Here is a 27,005-nt window from a genome sequence, read left to right as displayed (position 1 = left end):
TAACAGTTGACAGACAATTATAATATTCTTTCATAAAAAAGAAGATAAGCTTGTGCACTAAGCGCTCTTGATTCTGGAACCACCTGCACGTAAGTGTCGCTGACATGGACCCAATGGCCTCCCAATTCACTATCAGGTTCCTTCAAACCTAGCAGAACAAAAAGAACAATTTTACAGTTAGTGTCTTTACATCCTCTAAATTGTAAGCAGCAACACATACATCATAAAATATATTTAATTCTAACATCTTGTTTTAAGAGTTTTTTCTTAGATTAAGTATTTCCCAAAATGAACTAATGGTTCCAAGGCACCAATGTGTCTAATAAAATATACTAATAATTACTTCCAGTTAACAAAATTTTAATTTAAATATTTAGTAAAATAATTCTAATACTTAATTTCCCTGAGAAAAGATTCACTTTCACCAACAAGGAGGAAGGAGGAGCTTGAGAGACGACACAGTAAGGAAAGGTGCTTGCTGTAACAACCTGGCCACCAATTTGATCCCTGGAACCCACACAAAGGTGGAAGGAAAAACTGAGTATACAAAACTATTCTTTGGCCTCCAAACATATGCACATGTACATACAGTAAACACACAGACACAAAAATAATAAATACATTTTAAAAACTAATAAAGGAGCTGGGTGTGGTGGTGCATGCCTTTAATCCCAGCATGAGGGAGACAGAAGGAGGTGGATCTCTGTGAGGTCAGCCTGACCTATTACAGTGAATTCCAGGTTAGACTATGTAGTGAAACCCTATGTCAAAACAAAAACAACAACTAACCAACCAACAGCAAAAACTAATAACAGAGAGATGAGGGAGACTGCTCAGCATACTCTGATTGTGTACTGCTCTCGCAGAGAACCGGAGTTTGGGTCTCAGCACCCATGCTGGGCAAATCACAACCACCTCTATAACTCTTCTCCAGGGCGTGCCTCTTCTGAAGTGCATAAGCAACTGCATTCACAGCTGCTGCACATGTACACACACCTGCATACTCACACACAAATACCCATAAAAAGCCGGGTGGCGGTGGCGCACGCCTTTAATCCCAGCACTCGGGAGGCAGAGGCAGGCGGATCTCTGTGAGTTTGAGACCAGCCTGGTCTACAAGACCTAGTTCCAGGACAGGCTCCAAAGCTACAGAGAAACCCTGTCTCGAAAAACCAAAAAAAAAAAAAAAAAAAAAAACCCATAAAAATACACCTTAAAAAATACAGGGAATGGGGAAGCAAATCTAATGGCCTTTGAACACAGCTAGCAAATTTCCACGCCCCACTCTTTTCAGGACCTCACACAGTTTCACAAGATTGAGTAGTGCTGCTGGTGGAGCTGCTCAGATGTCAGAAGCACTATCCACAAAAGCCTGCTGATCTGATTTGATCCCAAAGCCAGAACAAAAAAAGCCAGAGAACAGTGTTGCATATCAGTCATTCCAACAGCCCTAGGGGGAGATGGGAGGCAGAAACGAGGGTCGCCCAGAAGTTCCCAGGCCTGGAATACACAGCACAGTGGCAAAATCAATAGAATAAGGTAGAAGACCAGAACCAACTGTTGGGCTTTATGCTTAGACTATCTGTGCACACCAGTACACACACACACACACACACACACACACACACACACACACGCACGCACGCACACACGCACGCACGCACACACGCATACACACACACACACAGAGTTAAAAAAAACAAACAATAAAACTACTACCTCTCTGAACTAACTTTTAAAAAAATCACTTGTCAGTTCATACTACCTAAAAGGATTATGATTATTAAGATTCTTAAAGATTATCTAAGCAGACTTAAGATTAATAAAATGAATCTATAACTCACTTAAAAAAAAAGTACAAATTCTTCCATTGCGAAGAATAAAATATACTTACACAGAGAAACTGTGTCTTGAAAAAAAACAAACAAAAAAAAAAAAAAAACCACAAAAAACAAACGATACTTAGGATACTCACCTGGTGCGGTTTTCCTCCCAGTAACATACTCAGATAGTCTCCTGGAGGGCACTCTCACCCGTACATAAGCAGTGTAGTGGCCTCCTCTCATTGAGCCGCTGTGTTCCACTACACCGTAGAGGCCGTAGAGAACTTTCTCTCCCACGCTTATATTCTTTCAAAGAAAAAGATTTAGTAAAATTCAGTTAAACACTGCATGGAAAAGTAAATGTATAAGAGAATCATTCTTTTTTTTAAAAAAATATTTATTTATTTATTATGTATACAATGTTCTGTCTGTGTGTATGTCTGCAGGCCAGAAGAGGGCACCAGACCTCTTTACAGATGGCTGTGAGCCATCATGTGGTTGCCGGGAATTGAACTCAGGACCTTTGGAAGAGCAGGCAATGCTCTTAACCTCTGAGCCATCTCTCCAGCCCCTAAGAGAATCATTCTTAAAACCATATCAAGAAGCTGGGCGGTGATGGTGCATGTACTTGGCAGGCAGGGGCAGTTGGATCCTAGTGAGTTTGAGGCCAGCCTGGTCTACAAACTGAGTTCCAGGACAGCCAGGACTGTTACACAGAGAAACCCTGTCTCGAAGAAATAAACACAAACAACAAAAACAAAAACAAAACAAAACATACCGAGATACTTATGCTTCTCAATGAACAGAAAGCCCACTATGGAACAGCATTAGAAAACAAAACAGAGGGGGGACTATCGACCCCAAATTTATTCAATCTATTTTAATTACAACTGTCTGTATATAGAAAACAATAATCAGAGAGATAATCATCGAAACCTAAATCATGGCAAAATACAAGAAAGATTCCAAAAGGAGAAAGAAGAAATTATGCATTAAAATAGTAAAATAGGAATCTTTGATTTATTTGTAAACTAATTCATTTTAATTAATGTGTTGATTTTTAAAATGAGTTAGTATACAATTCATTTATGAGAAAAAGTCACATTTATGAGACAACAAGAAACATAAACACTAATATATGAAGGACATATTAAATGACACTGTGGTTGTGTTAAAATGTGGTTGTGTTAAAATGTTAAAAGCCCCGTGCATGTGAGATGTCTTGGGTTCACTTGCCACCCCCACCTGCAAAAAGAAAGCAATCTACGTAAGAAAATATATGGTGGTTAGGGTGGTACAAGCTTGTAACCCCAGCAGCACTTGGAAGGCTGGGGTAGGGAGCACATGAGTTCAGTCTGGGCAAGATCATATCTCAAAAGATAAGCACAACAAAACAAAAACAGAAAAAGAACAGAGAGTAATTATTATATTTTAGACATGCACAATGAAACGACAGCTGGCATGTAAAAGAGCAAAGCAGTACCAGAAGACAAAGGAGAAAAGCAAATGGATGAGGACAGGCCACAGCCTGAGCCTTTTAGGAATGGATGATGGAGGGTCACTGTACTGTTCTGTCTACTTTTAAATACGTCAGACATTCTTCAAAAGGGTACTTCAAAACACAATGTTCTCAAAAACTAAACACTGAGCTTAAAAAGTCTCTCTCTCTCTCTCTCTCTCTCTCTCTCTCTCTCTCTCTCTCTCTCTCTCTCTCTCTCTCTCTCTCTCTCTCTCTCTCTCTCTTCATTTTTTGAGATAGGATTTCTTTGTAGCTTTTGGAGCCAGTCCTGGAATGTGCTCTGTAGACCAGGCTGGCCTTGACCGCACAGAGATCTGCCTGTCCCTGCCTCACTCTTGCTAGAAGGCAGGAGGAAGGGTAGGTGGGGTTGACAGGCAGAGGGGATAAATAGGAGGAGAAAATGAGGAAGAGGAGGAACAATGAGAGAACAAGGGGAGGAGGACGTCGACGGCCAGCCACCCAGCGAGCCAGGGATTAGAGTGAGAGTAAGAGACACGGAAGTAAGAAAAGGAAACAGCCCAGAGACAAAAGGTAGCCGGGGTTAATTTAAGTACAGAAAAGCTGGCAAGGGAGCTGGAGAGGTGGTTCAGAGATTAAGAGCACTGGCTGCTCTTCCAGAGGTCCTGAGTTCAATTCCCAGCAACCACATGATAGCTCACAACCATTTACAATGAGATGTAGTGCCCTATTATGGCCTACAGGCATACACGAGGGCAGAACACTGTATACAGAATAAATAAGCGAACAGACTAATAAATGAATACATCTTAAAAAGAGTTAAAAAAAAAAAAAAGGCTGGCAAGAAACAAGCCAAGCTAAAGCCAGACATTCATAACTAAGAATAAGCATCCATGTATGATTTATTTGAGAGCTGGGTGGTAGGTGAAGGTAAAAAGCCATTATGTCATACCTTACAGGCAGCAGCACAGAATGGTGCTAAGTCAAGGGTGAGTGGAAAATCTACATGTCTGTTCACTTTACGAAGACTCAAGCCAGCCTTAAAAAGACAATATTTTTAGTAAAACAATCTTAAGTTTGAAGTACTATGTAAATTAAAACCAAATGTAGAATTATAGAAGTTATTATTCTCATAGATATAAATAAAATATGATTAATAACAGTCATATCAAGTTTCACATATTAAAAATTAAATTTCATATATTGTTATTAGAAATGTTATTTGTTCACAGAGGATCTTTTTTGCCATGAATAAGGTAAATAATTACTTTGTAGTTTTTACAACAATTAGTGGGAAAATAAGTTTAATATGCTAAAAGCTAATCCTGATACATACTGTCACGAAAATGTGGTCAGCAAAGGGTCAAAGGATACCTAACTCAGTGACTAGTTAAAAATCAACTTGACTGTAGGCAATCTCATCTAGGTCAAGTCAGAAAATGGGTACAAATGTATCTTTTCATTTCTAAAATTCAATGAAATTCACTCGCTATGAAAGAACTCAAACACTGCAGTGATATTTTATTCGTATTTTAATAAATAAAGCTTGCCCAAAGATAAGTGCAAAGATAAGCCACTAGAGGCCAAGGAGTGGTGGCATACACGTTTAATCCCAGGACTCCAGAGACAGAGGCAGAGGGATCTCTGTGAGTTCAAGGCTATCCTCTGTACTACACAAAACCAATCCAGAAACAGATCCAGATAGTAGTGTCTCACAAATTTAATCCTAGTGTTTGGGAGTCACACACCTTAATCCCAGCACTAGGTGGAGACAGGAGTGATATGACTGGGTGGAGAGAGGACTATAAAGAGGAAGAGACACTCGCTGGAGTGTGGTGGAGACACAGTGCAGTCTAGGCAGACTGAGGATCGTCCCTTTGGCCTGAGCGTTGGTGGAGGTAAAGATCTCTGCAGTGGCTGATTGCTCTGTTTCTCTGGCCTTCAGCTTTAACCCCTATATCTGTCTCCGGGTTTTATTATCCGTGCTACAGCACACTTGCAATATTTTTCAATAAAAGTAAACATTACAATAAACTTTCATGTTCATCAGTTCTACCTTTTTTTCTATTCTTACTTTCCAAAGCTAACCTTGAAAAATATGTGTTCTCTATTATGTGGTAGTAAAAACTAGTGGAGGGCTGGTGAGGTGGTTCAGCAGGAGAAGGCAATTACTGTGTGATGACCTTAGTTTAATCCCTGGAACCCGCGGTGGAAGGAGAGAGCCAACTCTAAAGCGGTCCTTTCGCGTCCACAGGGGCATGTGCGTGTGCACTCACACACAACACACGTAAAACTTCTATAGTTTACAAAAGGAAAATACTAAGTCTGCAGTGTGCACAGACAAGCATTAGCAGATGCCACCTTTTGTGCAGGCCCATCAGGTGATGTCAGGGACATCACCGGTCTCCTCTCTGCACACCAAGCAAACAACTTCACACTGTGTCTGTCACACTGTATTCTGAGTTTGCTTTAAAGAAAAAAAAAATAGTTAAAAATATGCCAACTAATGTTGCCCAGGTGGTCTGTAGGTGTGTGTGTGTGTAAATGTGTGTGCTCTTTCATGTAGGTGTGCTCCTTCATGTAGGTGTGAACAGGCATGTGTACATGTACTGGGGATACACAGGGGATAGGAGGACAACTTCTGGTGTCATTTCCTCAACTGTCACCACTTTGCTTTTCTGTTTGTTTGGTTTTTTTTTGAGACAGGGTTTCTCTGTTTAACCGTAACTGTCCTGGAACTCACTCTGTAGACCAGGCTGGCCTTGAACTCAAAGATCTGCCTGCCTTTATCTCCTGAGTGCTTAAGACTAAAGGTCCGCACTACCACCACCTGGCCATCACTTTGCTTTTTGAGATAGTCTCTTACTGGCCTAAAACTCACCAATTAGACTCCCTGGATGATCAGCTTGTCTCTGCCTCCCCTCAGATGACATTTCAAACATATCCCATCACGTCAAGTTCTTTTTTAAACATGGATTCTAAGGATCAAACTCAGGTGCTTCCTTCTACATGGCAGGCCTTCATGGACTAAGCCATTTCCACAGTCCCCAAGATGATAAAAGGACTCACATAATAGCCAATATGACGGATCTCTGAGTTCGAGGCCAGCCTGGTCTACAAGAGCTAGCTCCAGGACAGGCTCTAGAAACTACAGGGAAACCCTGTCTCAAAAAACCAAAAAAAAAGAAAAAAGAAAAAAAAAATAGCCAATATGAAATTATGAAATCATATCCAGGAATTCAACCTATATTCAATTTCTTTGCCTCTTTTTTCATCAAGTGACCTATATAAGCAACCAATACCAACATTGAGATTATTCACACTAGTGAACAACTGTGTTTTCCCTAATCAGTCTGAGGCTGTTGAGAAGCTATTTCGTACTTTTCTGAAGTTTGTATTCTCTCTTCTAGAGCTCAATATTTATCTATTGGGGTCAATATCTTTCTTTAAAAGCTGTCTGCATAGTTATATAATCTATTTGGTATGTCCATGACAAAGATCTTGAATAGAGGTTTGCTTTTAAGTGCTGTGACTGGTTCTGAAATATAGCTCTAATTCAATACAGAGAAACAAGATTTTAGGGATATTATGAAACAAAATGTTAGATATTATTAGGAACTCGTCCCCACCATTCCCAAGCCTTGGGAACAAGGCTGTGGCTTTGTTGAGGTTACATTTAGCTTCAGAACAAAAAAGGATTGAAGAATTCATAAATAGTCCCCCTGAAGCACACAAGTTTTTTAAATTGTTCCTAAAGAGGATAGACGTACCAAACACAAAACAAGTTCGTCTCTGCATCCGGCAAGCCCTTCTTTGGTCACAGTCTGTGGAGGTGAACTACGCCAAGCACTGGGATGAAATGCCTATTCCTGAAACTCTGGCTCTGGAGAATCAGGAGCTTTGTGTGTGTTTGTGTGTTTTGGTTCTTTTGTTTTTGTTTGAGACAAGGTCTTTCTCCATAGCTCTGGCTGTCCTTGAATTGACAAAGATTCCCCCTGCTCCCCCCACCCCACCCCATGATGGCTCAGAAAGCCGCGTGGGCTTTGCCTTTTTGCTCCTTTAATTCTTCTTGATAACATTTAGTCTCCATTCAAACACACTTGTGACCACACGCCACTTAGAGACTTCACTGAAGTTCCTACCACTTAAACCTAGCAATACTTTTCAAAACTGTTAATCAAGTTTCCCCTGCCCCACCAGTGCAGGACATCTCACATGACAATTTTTTTAATTCATGGAAATGCTTAACCATTTCCCATAGGACTCAGGGCTCTGCAAACATATGCTGAAACTGACTATAGTGTTAGTAAATGAACTCTTACCTGGTGGAATCTTTTAAGATGAAGAATTAGGATAGCTGGAACAGCAGATATAAGTAGTTGCTTCCTGGCATTAGTATAAACTCCTCCTGGTTTCTTTTCTGCATAAAATACAACAAGTTACTTGTAAAATTCCACGGAATATATTACTTAGAATGTGACAGACATCTGTGCTGGCGTGCATCTTTTTTTTTTTTTTTTTTTTTTTTTTTTTTTTTTTTTGGTTTTTCGAGACAGAGCTTCTTTGTAGCTTTGGGGCCTGTCCTGGAACTAGCTCTGGTAGACCAGGCTGGCCTTGAACTCACAGAGATTCGCCAGCCTCTACCTCCCAAGTGCTGGGATTAAAGGCGTGCACCACCACTACCACCACTGTTTTTGTTTTTTAAAGACAGGGAGGGTCTCTGTGTGTAGCCCTAGCTGTACTGGAGGTCTCTATGTAACCAGAGATCAGCCTGTCTCTGCCTCCCACATGCTAGGGCTTCAGGATGCATCCCTTGGCTTTCACACAGGGGCAAGGACCAGAAGTTGGGTCGGCATGCTTGTTTCAGGGAACACTTTACCTACTAAGCCCTCTCCCATCCTGTGCAATAGTTCAGCCATCACTGAGAATAGTCTTTCCAGTCATGAATGCTAGTCATGTAGTGAAAATTCATCAGATAAGAACGCCCTCTTTAACCAAGCAACCACTAGATTCATGGCATAAACATGTTTATAGGCGATTGAGGGCCTTTGGGAAGGCTAGCAATCTCAAATCCCACTAATGATTCAATTGTAAATTTTAGAGGTATTTTGGCAAGGTTTCAAATCCCTCAGATGAGAATACATCCATTTGTATTTTCAAGATATATATATATATATATATATACATATACTTCTTTCTCCTTAGTGACTGCCACGTCTACTGGGAATCTACTTTGCCTGGCCAGTGTCCTGAGTGCAGAGACACGGGTAAGTGGGACAAGGCCTGTGACAGTGGCTCAATGCACACCGGTTCATGGAGTGGCCTTGTTAGGGAACTATGGACCACTTGCCGCCTACCGTCCACCAGGAAGCAGGAACAAAAAGCAAGGAAATGCTCACCTGCAGAGCTGGCTCCCTTCTGGCACTGCTGTCTCTTCTCGGTGCAGTCCTCACAGAGCAGCTTGTTGTTGCCCATTAGCAACTCCATGGACGTGAACTGGTAGAGACAGGACTGCACAGAGCACTCTTTAGAAGTCGTTACATAGCTCTGAGAAAGAGTCTGAAAAGCATTTTGGGCGCTATGAAACCTCATATGTTTTCCCTCTGAAAAACACAAATTATTGGGGACATTTAGTGGATGTTTTTCCCTGTCAAAATCTCTATTTCCAATTACAGGGCTGCCCAAATGAAGTTCAGCAATTGCTTCAGCCATTTCCTCGTCAACACTGTGAGTCTCCGTGGTGTGTGGCAATTCACTTGCCAATGAGAGGTGCGGGTGCTGATCTGTGTGCCCGCAGGGATCGCCACTGGGTCGGAACAGCATGGTTTGCTGGGACGTGCTCTCGGATTCAGAGGCTTCGCTGTCGGCATCGGCACTGCTTTCGGAAAGGCCGGCTTCCTTCTCACTGCCGTCGGTGGGGCTCTCGTTCAGTGACGACTCGGTACTCACGATGCTGGCAAACCGGCTCCCTTCAAAGTTTCCATCCTTCTGATGCTTTACAACAGTTCTCTCTTCTCCAGATGGCAATTCTCTTAAAGGTTTTCTGTCATGACTCAGTGGATTCTGTAAGTTGACAGTATTTTTCAGAGAAAAGAAATCTTGTGACCTTATGGAAAACAAATGCCACTAAGTCCTATTTAATTTTCCATGATTATTAAAAAAAAAACAATTCTCTGAGATCCATTTCAAAATCTACCTTAACAAGAATCAACAGATGACAGACTAACTTGCTCTAATTTAAAGCTAAACTGTTACCCAGGAGACTAACAACAGTGGCTGCCATGTGTGGGGAAGGAAATAGCACTTCTGTAGAAGGGCTACAAGGGAGACTTAAACCTTTCAAGTAGACATGAGACATCTATATCCACCATTACGCATTTGGCCTAGTAAAGAGCCATAGTAAAAGATGAATAATAGCCAGGAAGTAGTGGTGTACACCTTTAATCCTAGGATTTGGGAAGCAAAGAGAAAGAAGGATCTCTGCGAGTTTGAGGCCAGACTGGTCTACAGAGCAAGTTCCAGGACAGCCAGGACTATACAGGGAGACCTTGTCTCAAAACAAACAAATAAAAAACAAAACCAAAACAAAGAACCACAAGCTAAAAGTCATCACACACTCATATTTTACTAGCCAGAGCTTTAGAAAAGCACATCAGAACCTGAAGTGCCTTCATCGCTTCCAACCCACGAGGTTCCAGTCAAAGCACTTCTGTTCTCCATTGTTAGAAAAAGGAACATGTTCAAGTATATTAGCCATGCTAAGAATCTTATGAGGTAGAAACAAGACAGACTTTATTTAAAGATTACACCTGTAATCCCAGAACGTAGGAGGTAGAAGCAAGTTTCAGGCCAGCCTGAGTTAAATAGTGAATTTCAGGCTAGCCAGAATTATAATACAAGACTCTGTCTCAGAAGAAAAAGAAAAAAGAAAATCCAGACAGGCAAACAGATGGACAGATAACAAGTAAGATAAAAATAACAAGAGAAAACCACACAGTCTGTCTTTTATAGTTTTGTCACTGATAAGACTTCTAAAAGTTTGCCAAGTCAGTACAAATTATTTCATATAAAAGGCAGTCTCCTTAAATAAAATACAAATTCGGAGTGATTTCTATTTTAATAGAATAGTTAACAACCAGACATGTCTCTAGAAAAATAAGATATTGGCAAGATGCTTGAAGAGCTAGCAATATGGAAAGAGACACCAAAAACTGTATATCCCTACTTGGTGGGAATATAGACAACCATGTAAAAATCCATCTCCTCCTTCTGCCCAGCTCCATTTCCCCCAATTTGTTTTGTTTACAGTTTCAGAGACAAATCTTGCTACTGTAGTTCAGCCCAGGCCGGAATCACTATGAAGCTCAACTTGGGATCCTCCCGCTTCAGTCTCTTCAGTGCTAGAAATATAAGCATGCACAACCATACCTGGATGGAAGCTGTCTTGCTGAAAATTAAATAAACTAAAATTTGGCCTCTAAATCTAATTGCAGTAGAGAAAAAGTAAGGGAGATAATGGATAGAGAACCTGCCAGAGCCATCGAAACTCAGTAGCAAAATGAATTGCTGTTGAATGTGGGACACTAGTAACAAAAGGATTATACTGCTTCAGTGGATAGATTCAAGGAATGAATCTGTAGATTATAAAGAGATTAAAAGTGTGCTAATCAACAGTAATCTGTTGACCCTACCTTTAAATCATAAATCCAAACTTTAAAGCATGTTTAATATTACTAATGAGTTAACTAACGATTTCAAAATATATGCTGGTCCTTTGGTAATGTTTATAGACAGCATCTTCATTTTTTGCTTTGTTGTTCTGGGTGTTGCTGAACGTTTGAGCACTCGCAGAACTCTATCTTGGGTTCCTAAAAAGTAACTTTTAGTGATGTACTTTGAATTTCACAATATTTTGGGATTTCCTTTGGAATAACCTGGGCTGGGCAAAGAGGAAGTGATGGATATATATGGTGAAAACACGATCAGCCACGAACTGGTTGTTGTAAAGCTGAGAAAAAGGAGGGGGGGTGTCTTTTAGATACTGCTGTTTCTATCTGTTAACATGCTGGAGACTTTTCAAAATAAAAGTACTAAAACATACCCCCCCAAAGTCTCACTTGCCTTCTCTTTAGGTGAGGAATGCTTCTTGGCAGCTCTGGGATGATGGGTATTTTCTACAGTAACAGTGCCATTGTTATGATCTCGGTCTGTCTCCTGTAAACTTCTGCATTTATTCATTTTTCCCAGAAGTACAGGTTTTGAAACCTATGTAACATAAAACATTTTAAGTAAATAAATTCTTTTCAAAATTCCTAATTTACTGGAAATGTCAAAGGGTAATTTTCTTTTTTTTGAAATAATTGTAAATTACTTTATTAGAATGAGTGTTCTGTTGGCATGTATGTCTGCGGACACTTGCATGCATTGCCCATAGAGGCCTGAGGAGGGCAATGGATGTCCTGGACCTGGAACTGGAGTTGAAGAACGTGGTAGTTTGAATGGCCCCCATAATCTCATAAGGAGTGGCATTATTAGAAAGGTGTAGCTTCGTTGGAGTATATGGTCTTGCTGGAGGAAGTATGTCACTGTGGGGGTGAGCCTTGAGGTTTTCTATGCTCAGGGTCTCAGTCAACATCCTGTTGCCTACAAGATGTAGGACTCTAAGCTATTCCTCCAGTACCGTGTGTGCCTGTATGCCGCCGTGTTCTCTGCCATCGTGATAATGGACTGAACCTCTGAAACTATAAGTGAGTCGCTCCAATTAAATGTTTTCTTTATAAGAGTTGCCATAATCATGGTGTCTCTTCACAGCAATAAAAATCCTAACTAAGACAAGACAATCGTAAGCTCACAAGTCATGAGGGTACTCAGAATTGAACCCAGGTCCTCTGGAAAGACAACCAGTAATTTTAACTGCTGAGCCTTCTCTCCAACCCACTTAACAAGGTAATTTTCTTAACAATTTCAAAATACAAATGTTGGAATAATCTTTTTGCATACTGTATAAAGGTGTGTCTCTGTTTTCCTTCACCCGTCTAAGGCACCCTGACTGGTTTAGTAAGGAGCTGAATGGCTAATAGCTAGGCAGGAAGAGAACAGGCAGGACTTCTAGGCAAAGATAGGCACTCTAGGAAAGAATCCGAGGTAGGGGATTCACAGCCTGACACAGAGGAAGTTGGACATACGGTACTGAAGAGAGGAAACGAGCCACGTGGCAGAATGTAGATGAATATAAATGGGTGAATTTAAGTTTTTTAAAAAGACTTATTTATTTATTATGCATATAATGGTCTGCCTGCATGTGTTCCTGCAGACAGAAGTTGGCACCAGATCTTATTACAGGTGGTTGTGAGCAACCATATGGTTGCTGGGAATTGAACTCAGGAAAAGCAGTCAATGCTCTTAACCAATGAGCCATCTCTCCAGCCCCCATAAATTTAAGTTTTAAGAGCTAGTTGGAAACAATCCTAAGCTAAGACCAAGCTTTCATAATTAATAAAAACTCTTTGTGTTATTATTCAGGAGCTGGCGGTCCATTAGAGATCTAATTCCAGTAAGGAAACACATACACTTCATGCACATGTACACAACCCTGGTAATCAAATACACTACATAAACCCAGTTCTGTATAAAAGACATGACTCTGAGATACAGATAATAAGCTCAACAGATGCTTGAAGAATGAATGAACTCCCTTCACAGGAGTTTCCTGGATCCTTCTCCTTACCCTTTCCTCTATGATAGGAAGGGAAATATCAATGAAGGGGTCCTTCATGGTGGAGACCTTAAAAAAAGAAAAAGCAGATTGAGAACGTCAGTTAAATTCTAACATAGATACACACTATTGTCAATGAGCAAAATAAATCAAACTTCCCAGGTGACTTTAAGTCTCAAGTTAAGACTAAATATGAAGTATTAAGAAAAAGCAGAAAGCTGGGCACACATTTAACCCCAGCACTTGGGAGGCAGAGGCAGGTGGATCTCTGTGAGCTTGAAGACAGCCAGGACAGCTACACAGAGAAACCTTGTCTCCAGGAGGGAGGGAGGGAGGGAGAGGGAAGGAGGGAGGGAGGGTGAGAGAGAGAGAGAGAGAGAGAGAGACAGAGACAGAAACAGAGACAGAGACAGACAGACAGACAGACAGAGAGAAAGCATAGATGACAATGTTTGACTGATTTCTTAGGATAATTGTGCTTTTGAAGATATCTATGTAAGAGAGAAATCAGTGTCTGTGCCCAAAGTTCTATAAATCTTAGTAAAAGTTATAGTCATATTCTATGTTTTAATGCCATAGGCAAGAGGAGATACAATAACCCTAGTTTTATAAAATTAGGGAGGGCAGAAAAACTGAACATTCAGACTCTTTATTAAAATCTGATAGTTTAACCTATTAACTCAGTCACATTTTTAGAACTATTTCTTATCAAGCAGTTGAAAAATCTATAAAAATGCATGCATGTTTTATCTTCTTATAGACAGTATTAAAATAAGAGTTCATACTAAATTCAAAGATTTGAGTCAAGACACACACACATACACACTAAATCAAGTGTGACAGTCTTCTTACACCACCGCAATTTAAGGCACGGCACTGTGACCGTTACTCTTTTCACAGAAATGTCTTTCTCACCTCAACCTAAATTAGAAGCTCGTATATCCGATCATATTGAGATGGCTGACTCATCAGGCATGGTGCCATAGACCTGCAGTCTTACTGCCTGGGAGGCTGATATGGGAGAACCCCAGTTCAAAGCCAGCCTGGGCTACATATACACAGCAAAACAGGGAGGGGAGCCAAGTGAAGTGAAGTAAGAGTTACTTGACTCAGGTAAATCAAGAGGAAAAATGAAATCATAAAAACAAACACATTTACACAGAAAAACTTAAAAATGTGATTTTTAGAAGTGACAGGTATATTTTACAAGAATTACTACGTAGCCACCTGTCGCAGGTCTTTTTAATGACTGTTCAACACTGCATGTAGAAGAACACCTCTTTGCTGCCATTACCACTAGCTGTTGTAAGTCAGAGCAAGTGAACAACAAGCTGACCGCAGGAGAAATGCACTTTACTCAGGATGACCTGAGTTGCTGTGGTCTTTACCCATCCGATCCTTACAGGGAAGTTAACTGTGCTGACTGCTGCCATAACAGGCATTTCTGCTTTCCTCAGTAACAGGTCTTGTGTGCTAGAAGCTTTGGCATCTCTGAGCTCCAGCAAGCACTTGATAAAGTGCTTAATAAAGGAAAAGCAGTTCACTTACATAACTCTGTCACTTCTAGGACACAACTAATGTCCTTGAAGTGGCTTTAGTTGTGTGTGAAGTGAGGTTGGGAATCTGAATTGTCATTGAAAAGTAATTGTTACTGAAAGTAAGTCTATCAATTTATCAAACAGCTATTAATAACCACTGTGATAGTTGAGAAATAAAACACAGCACAACAGAAACAATGTGACTGAGGTGTAGCCCATGAAGTGAATTCTAGGTACATACATTTGCACATTCTTCACACATGACTGTGCTCGTTAATTCACCAATAAAGATCCGATCTATGAAGTTCATCTTCACGCCTTCTTTTCCATAGGCTGTAAAGAGCACCCATTTTTTTAATTAAAAAATTCACAAAACAATGATCCAACAGTTACATGCCATTATTTGTTTATTCAAAAGTTATCTGCATGAAGTATAGCTTCCATATTATATCCAATAATGTGTTTATTATATTATGTTACATCTTCTCCTTTACAATTTCTTGTAAAGAAAATATGGCTACTAAGTACCGTGATCTGTGAGAATTAACCTCATGCAGGTTCCAGGGACTGAAATCATGCCATCAGGTTTGGCAGCACACGCCTTTATTTGCTAAGTCTTCGTGCCAGCCCAAACTATTTTTAAGAGGTAAAATAAGTAAAGCAATTGATGTGGGATTCCCCTCTTTATGCTGTGATTACCATTAATGAATAAAGGAACTGCTTTGGGCCTATAGTAGAGCTATAGAGGAACAGAGCTAGGTGGGGAAAACTAAGCTGAATGCTGGGAGAAAGGAGGCAGAGTCAGAGAGAAGCCATGGAGTTGCAGCTGGAGACAGACGTGCTGAAACTTTGCTGGTAGGCCACAGCCTTGTTGCGATACACAGATTAATAGAAATGGGTTAAATTAAGATGTAAGAATTAGCCAATAAGAAACTAGAGCTAATGGAGCAAGCAGTGATTTAAATAATACAGTTTCTGTGTGATTATTTTGGTTTTGGGCGGCCAGGATGAACAAGCAGCTCCTTGCAACAAGCAATAACTACTAACTTATATCACATCCCAGCTGCTCCCACTAATCTTTTTTGATGCCTCTTGTCCTAATGTAAAGGTAGACAGACTAGGGAAAATAACAGTTTTTGAGGCTAACGTTTCCAGAATCACAGCTATGAAAAAGGGATGTAAGAAACGGGTATGTGAAGCACAGTGTGAGAAGTGACCATAGGCAATTAATAACTCACATGAACACGTACATACGTGTGCCTGGTGATTACTTTTAAAAGCTGAAATTGTGTTTATGAAGTCCTTACAGATTAAAGGAAACTGTGCTAATGGTTTACTTTAAAATAGCCTGGGAAATTGACCAAACAATATGCTATGGATGTAGCTAAGTTAGGTGACACACACACAAGAGGAGGCATTGTGCTAATCTTTCTGCTTGGACAGATGTTTCAAGTTTTCTGAGACAGAAAGTATATTAACAAAACTGTTCATCTTGCTTTCAAACTCCTATCCTTTGCAAGCCTCTACCTTCTGAGAAAGTGTTGAAAATTATTAAAAGCATTATCCAAAGCACTTAATAACAGAGAAGACATACTTTAATACCAAAAGACATTTTATAGAAACTAGTAAGAAATACAATGTTTCATTAAGAACAATCGAACAAGGGATTAAAAAGAGAACTGACAGATGGAAAAAAAACCAGGGCTGCTGCCGCCAACACGCACTAGATGGCAGCATCACAACACAGAGCAACAAGGCACACACTGGAGACATGATTCCTCCAGCTGCCCCCACTTCCGAGATAAGGTCTCACTATGTAGCTCTGGATGTTCTGGAACTTACTATGTAGACCAGGCTAGCCTCAAACTCAGAGAGATCCACCTGCCTCAGCTTCCTAAGTGCTGGGATTAAAGGCATGTGCCACTACACCTGGCTGAGAAAGTAAGTCTTAAACCTGTAACTATAGTAGAATATTAGAGCACTTACTTATCAATTATAGTCATGTATTATAAACAGTTTAATACTACAAAATAAAACTCAGAGATAAGTGTCCTTTATAATGACGACTTCATACTAATATAGTACTCCAAAGCAGAACATATACTGAAGTAGGAATTGGGCGTCACAGGGTACACACTCAAACCGCACTATCTAGAAATCACTGGCTTGGCTTACATTGACAGGCATGTAGCAAAAGCTGGAGCAGGCAGGATGTGCTAGTATTCGTAGTCTCTTAAATAAACAGTGAATCTTCAATGTCTTTAAAGCACAGTCATTTTTTTTAGTTAAAACAAGGTGATGGAACTGCCCTCTGAATTAAACTCAATACCATCTCTGCAGAGGTGGCGAACCAATGGCTGATACTGATGTAGGTAAACAATGTAGGTACAGGGACGTAGACTCAATGGGGAAATGTTTCTGATAGTGAACTAGACAGAGCAGCAAACTGCGTTTTTCAGACAAGTCTCTCCCAGCCTAAATCAAAGAAGCCCTCCTAAATGAATAGTGGTGAGTACACACTCACGACTGCCCCAGGATGCAGAGAACAGAGCCATCGTGGGCCCTTCCCCAAACAAGTCACCTACACCAGTCTCTCTAAGGCCCAGAACACTGCGGAAGAGGGGCAGGAATTATGTAAGAGCCAGAAGAAGGGTGAAGGGCTATAAGATGCCATTTCGTAGATGGGATGCAACTACCATAATCATCAGCTCACACAGTAGTTATTGCTGCAGGACCACACAGGACCAGCATTATCAATAAATCAAGGCACTCATGGGGCCTTACCTTTGAACTACTGGCTAGCACTAGATTCTGGAAAAGGGGGAATCACTGTCTTTTATGCCCCCCCCCCATTCCCACTGATCACCTTTTCCTCGTCCCTACAGGAGCACGGGTACAGACTGGCTATTTACAGATGCATGGCATCTTACCAGTGATTAGACTCTGGAAACAAGTCTCCCTCTAGCAACCACAAGCAGCATTTCTACTCTCAGGGAAGCATGACCTTTCTGATCCTTCCACCCTTCTCTACATGTTTGTTCAGGGACTGGGAAATCACAGCTGCTGAGAGTTCCAGGGTACAAGGTAGGCCATGTCCAGAGGAAAGTGTTCTCCAACACTCTCCCCTTCCCTGCCCCCTCAGCTCTTAGATGCTGCCCTCTGCAATGTTCCTTGAGTCTTCTGGGATGAAAAAACCTTTATTATATTGCTTTATAATGTACTTTTCTTTTTTGTTTTTTTTTGGGGGGGGGGTGGGACAGGGTTTCTCTGAAACTTTTGGAACCTCTCCTGGAACTCGCTCTGTAGACCAGAATAGCCTTGAACTCACAGAGATCGGCCTGCCTCTGCCTCCTGAGTGCTGGTACTAAAGGCATGCACCAGCACTGCCTGGCTAGCTATAAGGTACCTTAACAGAGTCGACATACCTTTGACTTTTTTTCTAGTTTCATCATCAGCAGTCTTAGTAGTTGGGTTGTTAAATGCTTTTAGAATGCTTGCTTGTATCCTCTGTAAAAGAAAGATAAGAGAACCTACTGGTAGTCAATGAAGATCTCATTCTCAATAAAAAGAACCTTCAAATAGCAAGATACACTATGGTTCCTATGCTGAAAATAAAATATTTGAATCTTAAATAGGTACTTACTGTTGGGATAAGTAGTTTTATTTGTTTTGAAAGATTTTTGTGAGATTGAGATTTCCCTACGTTATACACATTTAGAAACATTAAGTGTACTCTATCTTTCAGTTCTAAAACTCCACCAAGGAACAAAACCTCTAGCTGGAGATGATAGTGCATACCTGTAATCTCGGCAGTGGGAAGAAGGGGCAGGATAGTGAGGAAGAACCAGTCTGGACTGGTTCTAAAACAACTTCAAAAACAAACACAACGCTCAAACAAGCTCTCTAATGCCAAATTTTCCCAGATGAGCGGCAGTTTGTGTTTAGGTTCCCCCTCAGATTTAAAGCAGGTACAAAAAGCAAGTACCCCAGTAAGTTCAGCTTCTCCTCAGCTTCAGAGTAAGAGTCCCTCTGCCCCTTCTCATTCTATCTAAACTAGCATTCTTTATCAAGATATAAATATGAAAAGGGCGAAAAAGATCAGATCACATGAAATTTCTTGTCTATGAAGAAATTTTAATATATAAGAAGCTATGAGACTAGTCACTGCAGTCTCTACAGAGAAAGTGCACACACACAGACCCTAAAGTCCACACTGTCAACAACATCTACCAAGAACTTCCCAAATCACAATTATGATGATCATTACACGCAGTCGTCAATAATGACTGTGTCTTCAGCTGCTTACAGCAAGTTACGAGGTTTCTATTTCCACACCTGTGTGTGCATGTGTTCATATGTGATGCTGAGCTCTGAAACTGGGGCCTACACATGCTAGGTAAGAGTTCTATCACTGAGTCACACACTCATAGTCCTTATCTCTCCATCTTCTGTCTATGTTAGGCAAGTCTCAACCTTCCAAAACAGACATTTCGAAACAGAATAAAAGAATATATTACAATAATAAATATTCATTTAAGTCAACAAATTATTGGCCTTCAGTTAGGTGGGCCTCTAAGATGAATTTTGTCAAGTGTAACTTACAATGTTACATAGGGTAAAGGGAAGCCTGTCATCTTTCAAAAGACAGTTTTCTACATATTGCTCACAGGTTTTACTCTACAACTACTGTCTGAGAGGCTGAAGGGTTGGGAGAAAGTTCGGTTGAACAACACTTGCCATGTAAGCACGAGGACCAAAAATGTGAATCTCCAGAAACCCTGCCTCCCACAAAGCCAAGGTGGGTGTGGGGGCCTGCCTGGAATCCCAGAGTAGGAAAGGTGTAGGCAGGGAGTCCTTTAGCAAGCTGTCTAGCTAGACTAATTGAGAAGATGACTTCTGGGTTCAGTAAGAGACGCTGCTTCAAAATACAGGATGAGGAACTATTAAAGAAAATACCAAAGTCAACTTTGTCCTCCATGCAGAAACATACATGCACTCACATATGAGAACATGCGCGCGCGTGCACACACACACACGCGCACACACACACACACACACACACACACACATGTGCATGTGCATGCACTAAAACCCAACTCTATTGCCTGAAACGGACTTTAAAGAAGATTTATTATTCACTTATTTGCAACTGTGTATGAGGTATGTGTTTGCAGGAACCCAAAAATCTAGAGGAGAGCATTGGATCCCTTGGGGCTGGAGTTACAGGTCTTTGTGAACACCCCAGCATGAGAGCTGGGATCCCATCTTTGGGTCTACCAGAATAGCCAGTGCTCTTAAATGCTGAGCCATCTCTCCAGACGCTAAAATGGCTTTTTGCACTGTAAAAATTACACAGAATTCTCTGTTTAAAAAAATGCCCTAGAGACACTATGTGGTACACTTCAACAAAAAAACACTGCATATCAGAATCTAAGATATTTCCCAATGTTCAGAAGAAATTTCACACCTTAAATATTCAAATAAATTGAAAACAATAAAAACAAATGGACTAAGCAGACAAATTATGAATTGAGACAAGGGCTGCTAAAACCAAACAAAAGTAGAAGGAAAAGCTTCAAAGGAAATAAAAACAGAACTGGAGAGAAATAATACATGAAACCAAAACTAATTCTTTCAGTACAGGATAAGTAAAAGTACTAGCTAATCTTTATATAATAAAGGGAAGTTTAATATCATACTTAAATAAGTCACTAAGAAAGTTAAATAAAATTTAAATAACCCCAAGAGAATACTTTATAACATAATTACATTTGAAAAAAATATAGTAGGTAATTTTCTAGGAAAATACAATTTTTAAAATTAATTATAGGAGAGGCAGAAAATCATCTACCATGCCAGAAGTAGAAAAAGAGGGAAGGAAAAGAAAGAATAAAAGCCTAAAAATTTCACAGATTACCACCAAACCTATTTTAAAGGCATAGAATTCATTTTTAAAAGATTCCAAATTACTTCTATGAAGTATAGTAAAGGTCTAAAACCTGACTCGAGAGAGCTGAGGAAGTAACTCACTTGGTAGAGTGCTTGCCTGACAAACACAGGCCCTACGTTCAAGCTACAGTACTGGGGGCATGAAAAGGCCACCTGCCTAGCACTGCTGACTCCAGGCCTCATTCTGTCAGCAAAGCTCTCTCCCTCTTATGCTCCCACCTATACATCTATAATAAACTCATAAGATGTGCACATGCACACATACACACACACACACACACACACACAAAATCACCTAAATGTTCACGTTAGTAGAAAAGGGAAAGCCAGGGATGGAGCTGCTTAAACACATGTGTGACAGAGTGTAGCTGAGACTTCTGCCTTTAACATAATCTTACTCAACACTACATTAAAATGAGGTATCTTTAAAATAATAAGTCTAATCTTAGTGAAAGCTCAAATTAAAAGGGAAAAAAAGCAAAGAAAACATGATCTGAAGGTAAAAAGGCTGCCCATAAAGGAACTATTTATAGTAAATGTAATTATAAATTCTGTCCATACACAAATATGTATAATTCGACTACATGTTCCTTTTAGCACTGTATTCAATCTGTATTCAATTTAGCAGTAGTATATTTTTCAACCTTACAGTCACAAGCAAACCCTTTACGGAGACAATATGTAAGTCATTTCTCCATGATCTGGTGGCAGACTTAACGCTGCAGCCTTTCTTCCATCAAGAAAGCCCAGGCAGGGGGCTGGAGAGATGGCTCAGAGGTTAAGAGCATTGCCTGCTCTTCCAAAGGTCCTGAGTTCAATTCCCAGCAACCACATGGTAGCTCACAACCATCTGTAAAGGGGTCTGGTGCCCTCTTCTGGCCTGCAGGCATACACACAGACAGAATATTCTTTACATAATAAAATAAATAAATATTTAAAAAAAAAAAAAAAAAGAAAGCCCAGACAGCGGCACTTCGCATCTGCTCCTTCCCAGGTAAGAGAATGCTGCTCCCATCTGCGGGCTCACTGTAACCAACCAGCATGGCTGATCTGCTTGTGAGGTTAAGTACATCCACAGACATGACATTTCAATCTTGTCAAACTAGCAATGGCCCTCAAATGGCAGAATAAGAGCAGCATATACTTCCTGAGTTTTTATGATATTGTATGACAGAGAAAAACAACGCATGGTAAAAAATTTAATTTGCAATGATGTATGACTATCATTAGATAATAAACATACTTCTGCAGAAAAAAGAAGAAAGAATGATCAAATTTTAGCTCATGGGAATGTTAATGTCTCCAAATTTTAACTATAAATTTCTTAATTTATCTTTTATAAAATAGGTACAACATGATGTGGTAGTTAACCACTGACTTATTCAAATGATAACATATTCAAAACAGCTGCAGATCCCCAGGAAACCAGGAATAACCTACACAATGGGTGACGTGCTTTCCCACTCAGGTTCTCACTGGAAGCTGTAATAAACTTGCTCAACAGTACTGAGAGAACTCCATCCAGGTATAAAGAAGGAAACAAAACAACAGTACCTTTCTCCGACTTAGGAAAGGTGTTAGAGAGGATACAATCTTTCTTTTGTATTGTTGGTTTTGAGGCAGGATCTTACTATATAGCCTAGGCTTGCCAGAACTTACTACCCACCATCCTCTTGCCACCAGAGTGCTAGAATTACTAGACTATCCACGCCAAATCATGACAAAAACCTTAACAGACGGTAACCAGGTTCCAAAGTGAAAACACACGTAAGAGTGCTGAAGAAGAAGGGAGTCTGGAGATCCGAAGGCTGAGCCCAGTCAGAGAGGCAGTCAGCAAAGCACGATTACAGGACACACTGTTCTGTAGAACACAGACATGAACTCTTTCTTTGTTGTGCTGAAATAATTTTTAATAAAATATTAGAATCCTACCTCGCCCCACTAAAATCTGCTTTCCAGACTGTTGTTTGTCTTCTATATTTATATGCCTTGCCTCAATAATTAAAACAACCTTTCTACCCTTCTTTTTATGTCTTCCTCTCCCTCTTCCTTCCTGAGTCAGAGTCTCACAATGTAGACCAGGCTGGCCTCAGTCTCGGAGACCTCCACTACCCTTGTGCTGGGATTAAAAACATGCCTGTCTCTTTTTCCTGAGAGGTCTCTCACTATAAACTCCCAGGTCCCAGTAATCCTCCTGCCTCAGCCTTTTGAGTAGCTGGGACAGTAGATATGTACCATAGTGAGTTTTGTCTCTGAGCTATTTTGAGTTGATTTAAGAGCTGAGGGACATTAAGAAAAACAAAAAGAGGGCTACAAGAGAAACAATCTTACCGAAGAAAGGCAAAATATAGATAAAATGACTGGTCACTATTCTTTAAAATTACAGACATTAGTCCAGACCAATATCCCTGCCTTAAAGAGAACATGTGACACACATTAAGAAATCTGACCTTTGTCTCCTCTGTCCTCACTGCATCCAGCAAATGGTGCAACAGCTCTTGACTGTCCTGTTGCTGGAACCCTTTAAACCGAGGAGCCCTAGGATTTTAAAACAGAGCAACAAAGAAAAAGGAACAATCATTTTACAGATCACCAGACACGTCAGACTTACTTAAGACCACCGTGAAATAAATTAACAGTCAGTTTACTGCTTTTCAATTAAACAGACAAGATGCTATTCGTGTTCCAGAGCAAAAGAGTCCACTGGGTAGGCACTTAACCAGGCATGCCACACACAGTACTTTACACGGCAGCTGTATACACGCTCACTCCCTTTCCCCAAAAAACCTCACTGAGATGTGCTACATTCTCAAGTTGTAAAGGAGCGACCTGTTGTGGAATCTTTTTGTACACTGTAAGGATGTGTCATTCTGATTCGTTTAATAAAAACATGAATGGCTAATAGCTAGGCAGGATTTTCAGGCACATAGGAAGCTGTGAAGAAAAAGGAGGGTGTCACCAACCAGATGGAAAGGAAGCAGCCTGGGTAGTACGGAGTAAGAGTAATAAAGCCACGAGACAAAAAGTAGATTGATAAAAAAAAAAAAAAGGGAGGGGGATATTTTAAGTTGTAAGAGATAGTTAGTAACGAGCCTCAGTAATCAGCCGAGCTTTTATAATTAATAATAAGTCTCCATGTCATTATTGAGGACCTGTTAGTCCCAACGAAAAGGTACAACCACAGGGACCAGAAGAGATATTAAAACAATACATAATGTCATAGTGTCAGCAAGAAAAACAGCACTCAAACCCAAGCCTCTGTGATTTATCATTTTATCTAAAAGAATAAAAAGAATAAAAAGATACATTCTGTATCTTAATATAAATATTATTTGCTTTTTATTTTAGAAAAAATACAGTCACACAGTTACAGAATATATCTTATATACTGCACACTGATAACTATGTGAATATATTCCTTCTAAGGAGTTAATAATTAGATTTCCTATGTGACTAAATGAGATAGTTAAGTGCTATGCATAGAGATACCAATAGCAAATATTTAGCTCATTTTGGTAACTTTTTTTTTTGAGACAGGGTTTCTCTGCAGTTTTGGAGCCTGTTCTGGAACTAGCTCTTGTAGACCAGGCTGCCCTCAAACTCACAAAGATCCACCTGCCTCTGCCTCCCGACTGCTGGGACTAAAGATGTGTGCCACCACCGCCCGGCTCATTTTGGTAACTTTTAAAGTCTGCAAAAGAACAGTTCTGGGATCACAATACCTGATTCCAATCAGTTCTACAGAGCTATACTAACAAAGCCAGAGGGCAGGCAGTGGCACAAAAACAGCCATGTGCACCAACAGAAAAGAACAGACAATACAGATGCAAACATACTTCAACAAGGGTGTCAAAGCCCTATGCTGGAGAGAAGACAGCCACTTCAACAATAAACGGTGCTGAGAAAACTTTGTATCCACATGACAAAGAATAAAAACCAGATGTAGAGCCTCTACAGCTGGCATCACAAGAGGTAGAAATTACATAATCCTTCACCCTCTAAAAACCAACACAAAATGCATAAAAGACTTTAATGTAACACCTGAAATGATATGAAATTTATATAAAAACAAATTTACAATAATGTCACTATGATGTGTATGTGTAATCTCATTTGATATAAACCACACTCTTAAAGACTTAGTAAAAATGAACTACATTTTTCTACTTGAGAAGACTGAAGAGGAACAAGTTAAATGTCACTGAATACTAATCCGGCTCTTATGACCCAGAATCTAGTACTTTAAATAGTATTCCTCAGAGTCTCATAATTAGCATCCACCCTACAGAGCACTGATGTGCCTGCCACAGGCTAAGGGAGCTGGCAGTGAAGTAACCACAGAAGAGGAAACACCGGTTCAGCTAGTCTTTTGCTCGGTAGCTGCAAATAGCATCGTTATGTTAGAGAAGGCTTGTGGGAGTAGGTCAGAGAAACTCAGGCTAGAAACAGATCCCAGAGTTGCTTGAGCCTCTACAGCTGGCATCACAAGAGGTAGAAATTACATAATAGACCTGTGCTGTTAATATCATTGTTAGTGAAGTCAACCAGGACAGAACCAGGAATCCTTCCAGAGTCTCCCGGTGGCCTTCGAACAGACAGGCACATAGGGTGGAGATCATTTCTGAACAAAGAAGCTGCCTATCTCCATCTCCATAATGTATAAATTGTTGGTTGTCGTCTAAATAATCACTGAAAAAAATTAAACCTAGGGTTTTTTTTCCCCATTCTTCTACTTAGAACTGGAAAACATAATCCAATAATTTATAAAATTTTTGAAGGATCCTATCTGAGGTACCAATATCAAATACCTTTAAACTTACTTTTAAAAAGGTTAGCAGATACCAAACATATGAAGACATTCAGCTTATTAAATAAGAGGAACATTCATTGGAAAGGTGCCTTAGTATATTAATTATTTTCTTCATCATTATGACAATATATCAGACAGACACACCTGAAGGGAAGAGCTCATGGGGGGGAAGGGCTAGCCACCAGAGCAGGTTGGTGCATGGCAGTTGGAGCTTGCCCTGTAGCTTATTCACACCTTGCTGGATCAGGAAGCAGAGAGGATACAGGGCCCAGACACAGAGCCAGACTACAATCCTCTTGACCAAACATCCACCAGCTCAGCTCTCTATCCCAAAAGTTCCACAACCCTCCCCCGCCAAAGCACCCCAGCAGCTGGGGACCAAGTGTATAAACACATGAGCCTCTAAGAGACATTTCAGATTTCAAACCTTATCATTTAATATGAGTGGTGCTGTCATGAGGCAAGACGTGCTGGATAGATGGCTCAGGGGTTAGAAACAATCATTGTTCTTACAGAAGACCAGATTTAAGATCTCAATGCCCACATCAAGTGGCCACAATCGCCTGTCACTCCAATTCCAGTGATCCAATGTGCTGTTCTTCTGGCCTCAGAAGGCACTGGCACACGTGTAGTGCACATAAATACACACAAGCACACACACACATGATTTTTTTAAAAATGTTTAAAAAGAAGGAAAAGGATTGGAGGGATAGCTCAGAGGTTAAGAGCACTGGCTACTCTTCCGAAAGTCTTGAGTTCAATTCCCAACAACCACATGAAGGCTCATGACTATCTGTAATGAGATCTGGTGCCCTCTTCTGGCATGTAGGCAAGCATGCAGGCAAAATAAATTAAAAAAAAAGAAAGTAGAAATTTCAAATTCTTCAAGATACAAGGGCTGGGGAGGAGGCTTAGCAGTTTAGAGCACTGGCTGCTCCTCCAAATCACCCAGTTCAATTCCCAATACTGAGCTGGATGCCTAGAACCCACACAGAGGTGGAAGGAGAGACCTGACTTCACAGAGCTGTCCTCTGAGCACACATACATGCTGCATCACAAGCATCATATAAACACACACACACAGTAATAATAATAGTAGTAAGAGTAATAGAAAGGTAATAAAACAAAAGTTCCAAGCGAATTCCGTGTATCACAAACATAAAAGAGGCAAAGCAAGACACAGCCATGTTCGACCTGAAAGAGACCAAAATGAAGCTGTTTACGGATGGTCTAAGGATGAGGGACAGTTCCTTAAACTTTAAAGAAAGTCCCTGGACAACGTTTCCAAAGCCACAAAAAGACTAAGATAGCCTGAGTACCTAAAGCCGAGCCTTTACACCACACGCCCAAATCATGGCCACAACGTAAATGCCACACTAGGAAACTTACCTCCAAAACCAGCCAGAGGATTATGTGAGAGGAAATTTAAGATCTAAAATTAATAAGCAGGGAGTGGAGATGTAAAAGGGAGAAAGTAAAGGAGTAACAGATGAGGCAAGGAGGTAAGAAAGAAGTGGGAACAAAATGAAGGAACATTAATAAGGAAAAAAACTATATACCGCCGGGCAGTGGTGGGGCACGCCTTTAATCCCAGCACTCGGGAGGCAGAGGCAGGCGGATCTCTGAGTTCGAGGCCAGCCTGGTCTACAAGAGCTAGTTCCAGGACAGACTCTAGAAACTACAGGGAAACCCT

General features: G+C 40.4%; 1 protein-coding gene across 7 annotated transcripts in view; it reads right to left on the bottom strand.

Annotated features, from left to right (window-relative positions):
* Usp45 (ubiquitin specific peptidase 45) overlaps positions 1–27,005 on the bottom strand; it is a 58,509-nt gene continuing 31,504 nt past the window's right edge. For 6 of the 7 annotated variants that reach the window (XM_038347890.1, XM_038347893.1, XM_038347891.1 and 3 more), the window contains 10 exons: positions 22,953–23,040; positions 17,979–18,060; positions 14,795–14,886; positions 13,028–13,084; positions 11,422–11,565; positions 8,700–9,363; positions 7,623–7,720; positions 4,253–4,339; positions 1,976–2,129; positions 1–148 (listed from right to left, as the gene is read on the bottom strand). In XM_038347890.1, coding sequence (XP_038203818.1) covers positions 18–148; positions 1,976–2,129; positions 4,253–4,339; positions 7,623–7,720; positions 8,700–9,363; positions 11,422–11,565; positions 13,028–13,084; positions 14,795–14,886; positions 17,979–18,060; positions 22,953–23,040 — 1,597 coding nt within the window. In that variant the 3' untranslated portion in view covers positions 1–17. The remainder of the gene's footprint in view (positions 149–1,975; positions 2,130–4,252; positions 4,340–7,622; positions 7,721–8,699; positions 9,364–11,421; positions 11,566–13,027; positions 13,085–14,794; positions 14,887–17,978; positions 18,061–22,952; positions 23,041–27,005) is intronic. The other variant, XM_038347894.1, reaches the window with a different exon arrangement.

The sequence above is a fragment of the Arvicola amphibius genome, chromosome 11, assembly GCF_903992535.2.
Source record: "Arvicola amphibius chromosome 11, mArvAmp1.2, whole genome shotgun sequence".
NCBI lineage: Eukaryota > Metazoa > Chordata > Mammalia > Rodentia > Cricetidae > Arvicola > Arvicola amphibius.
Note: the sequence above shows the minus strand (reverse complement) of the source record. Positions and strands in the feature narration are given on the sequence as shown.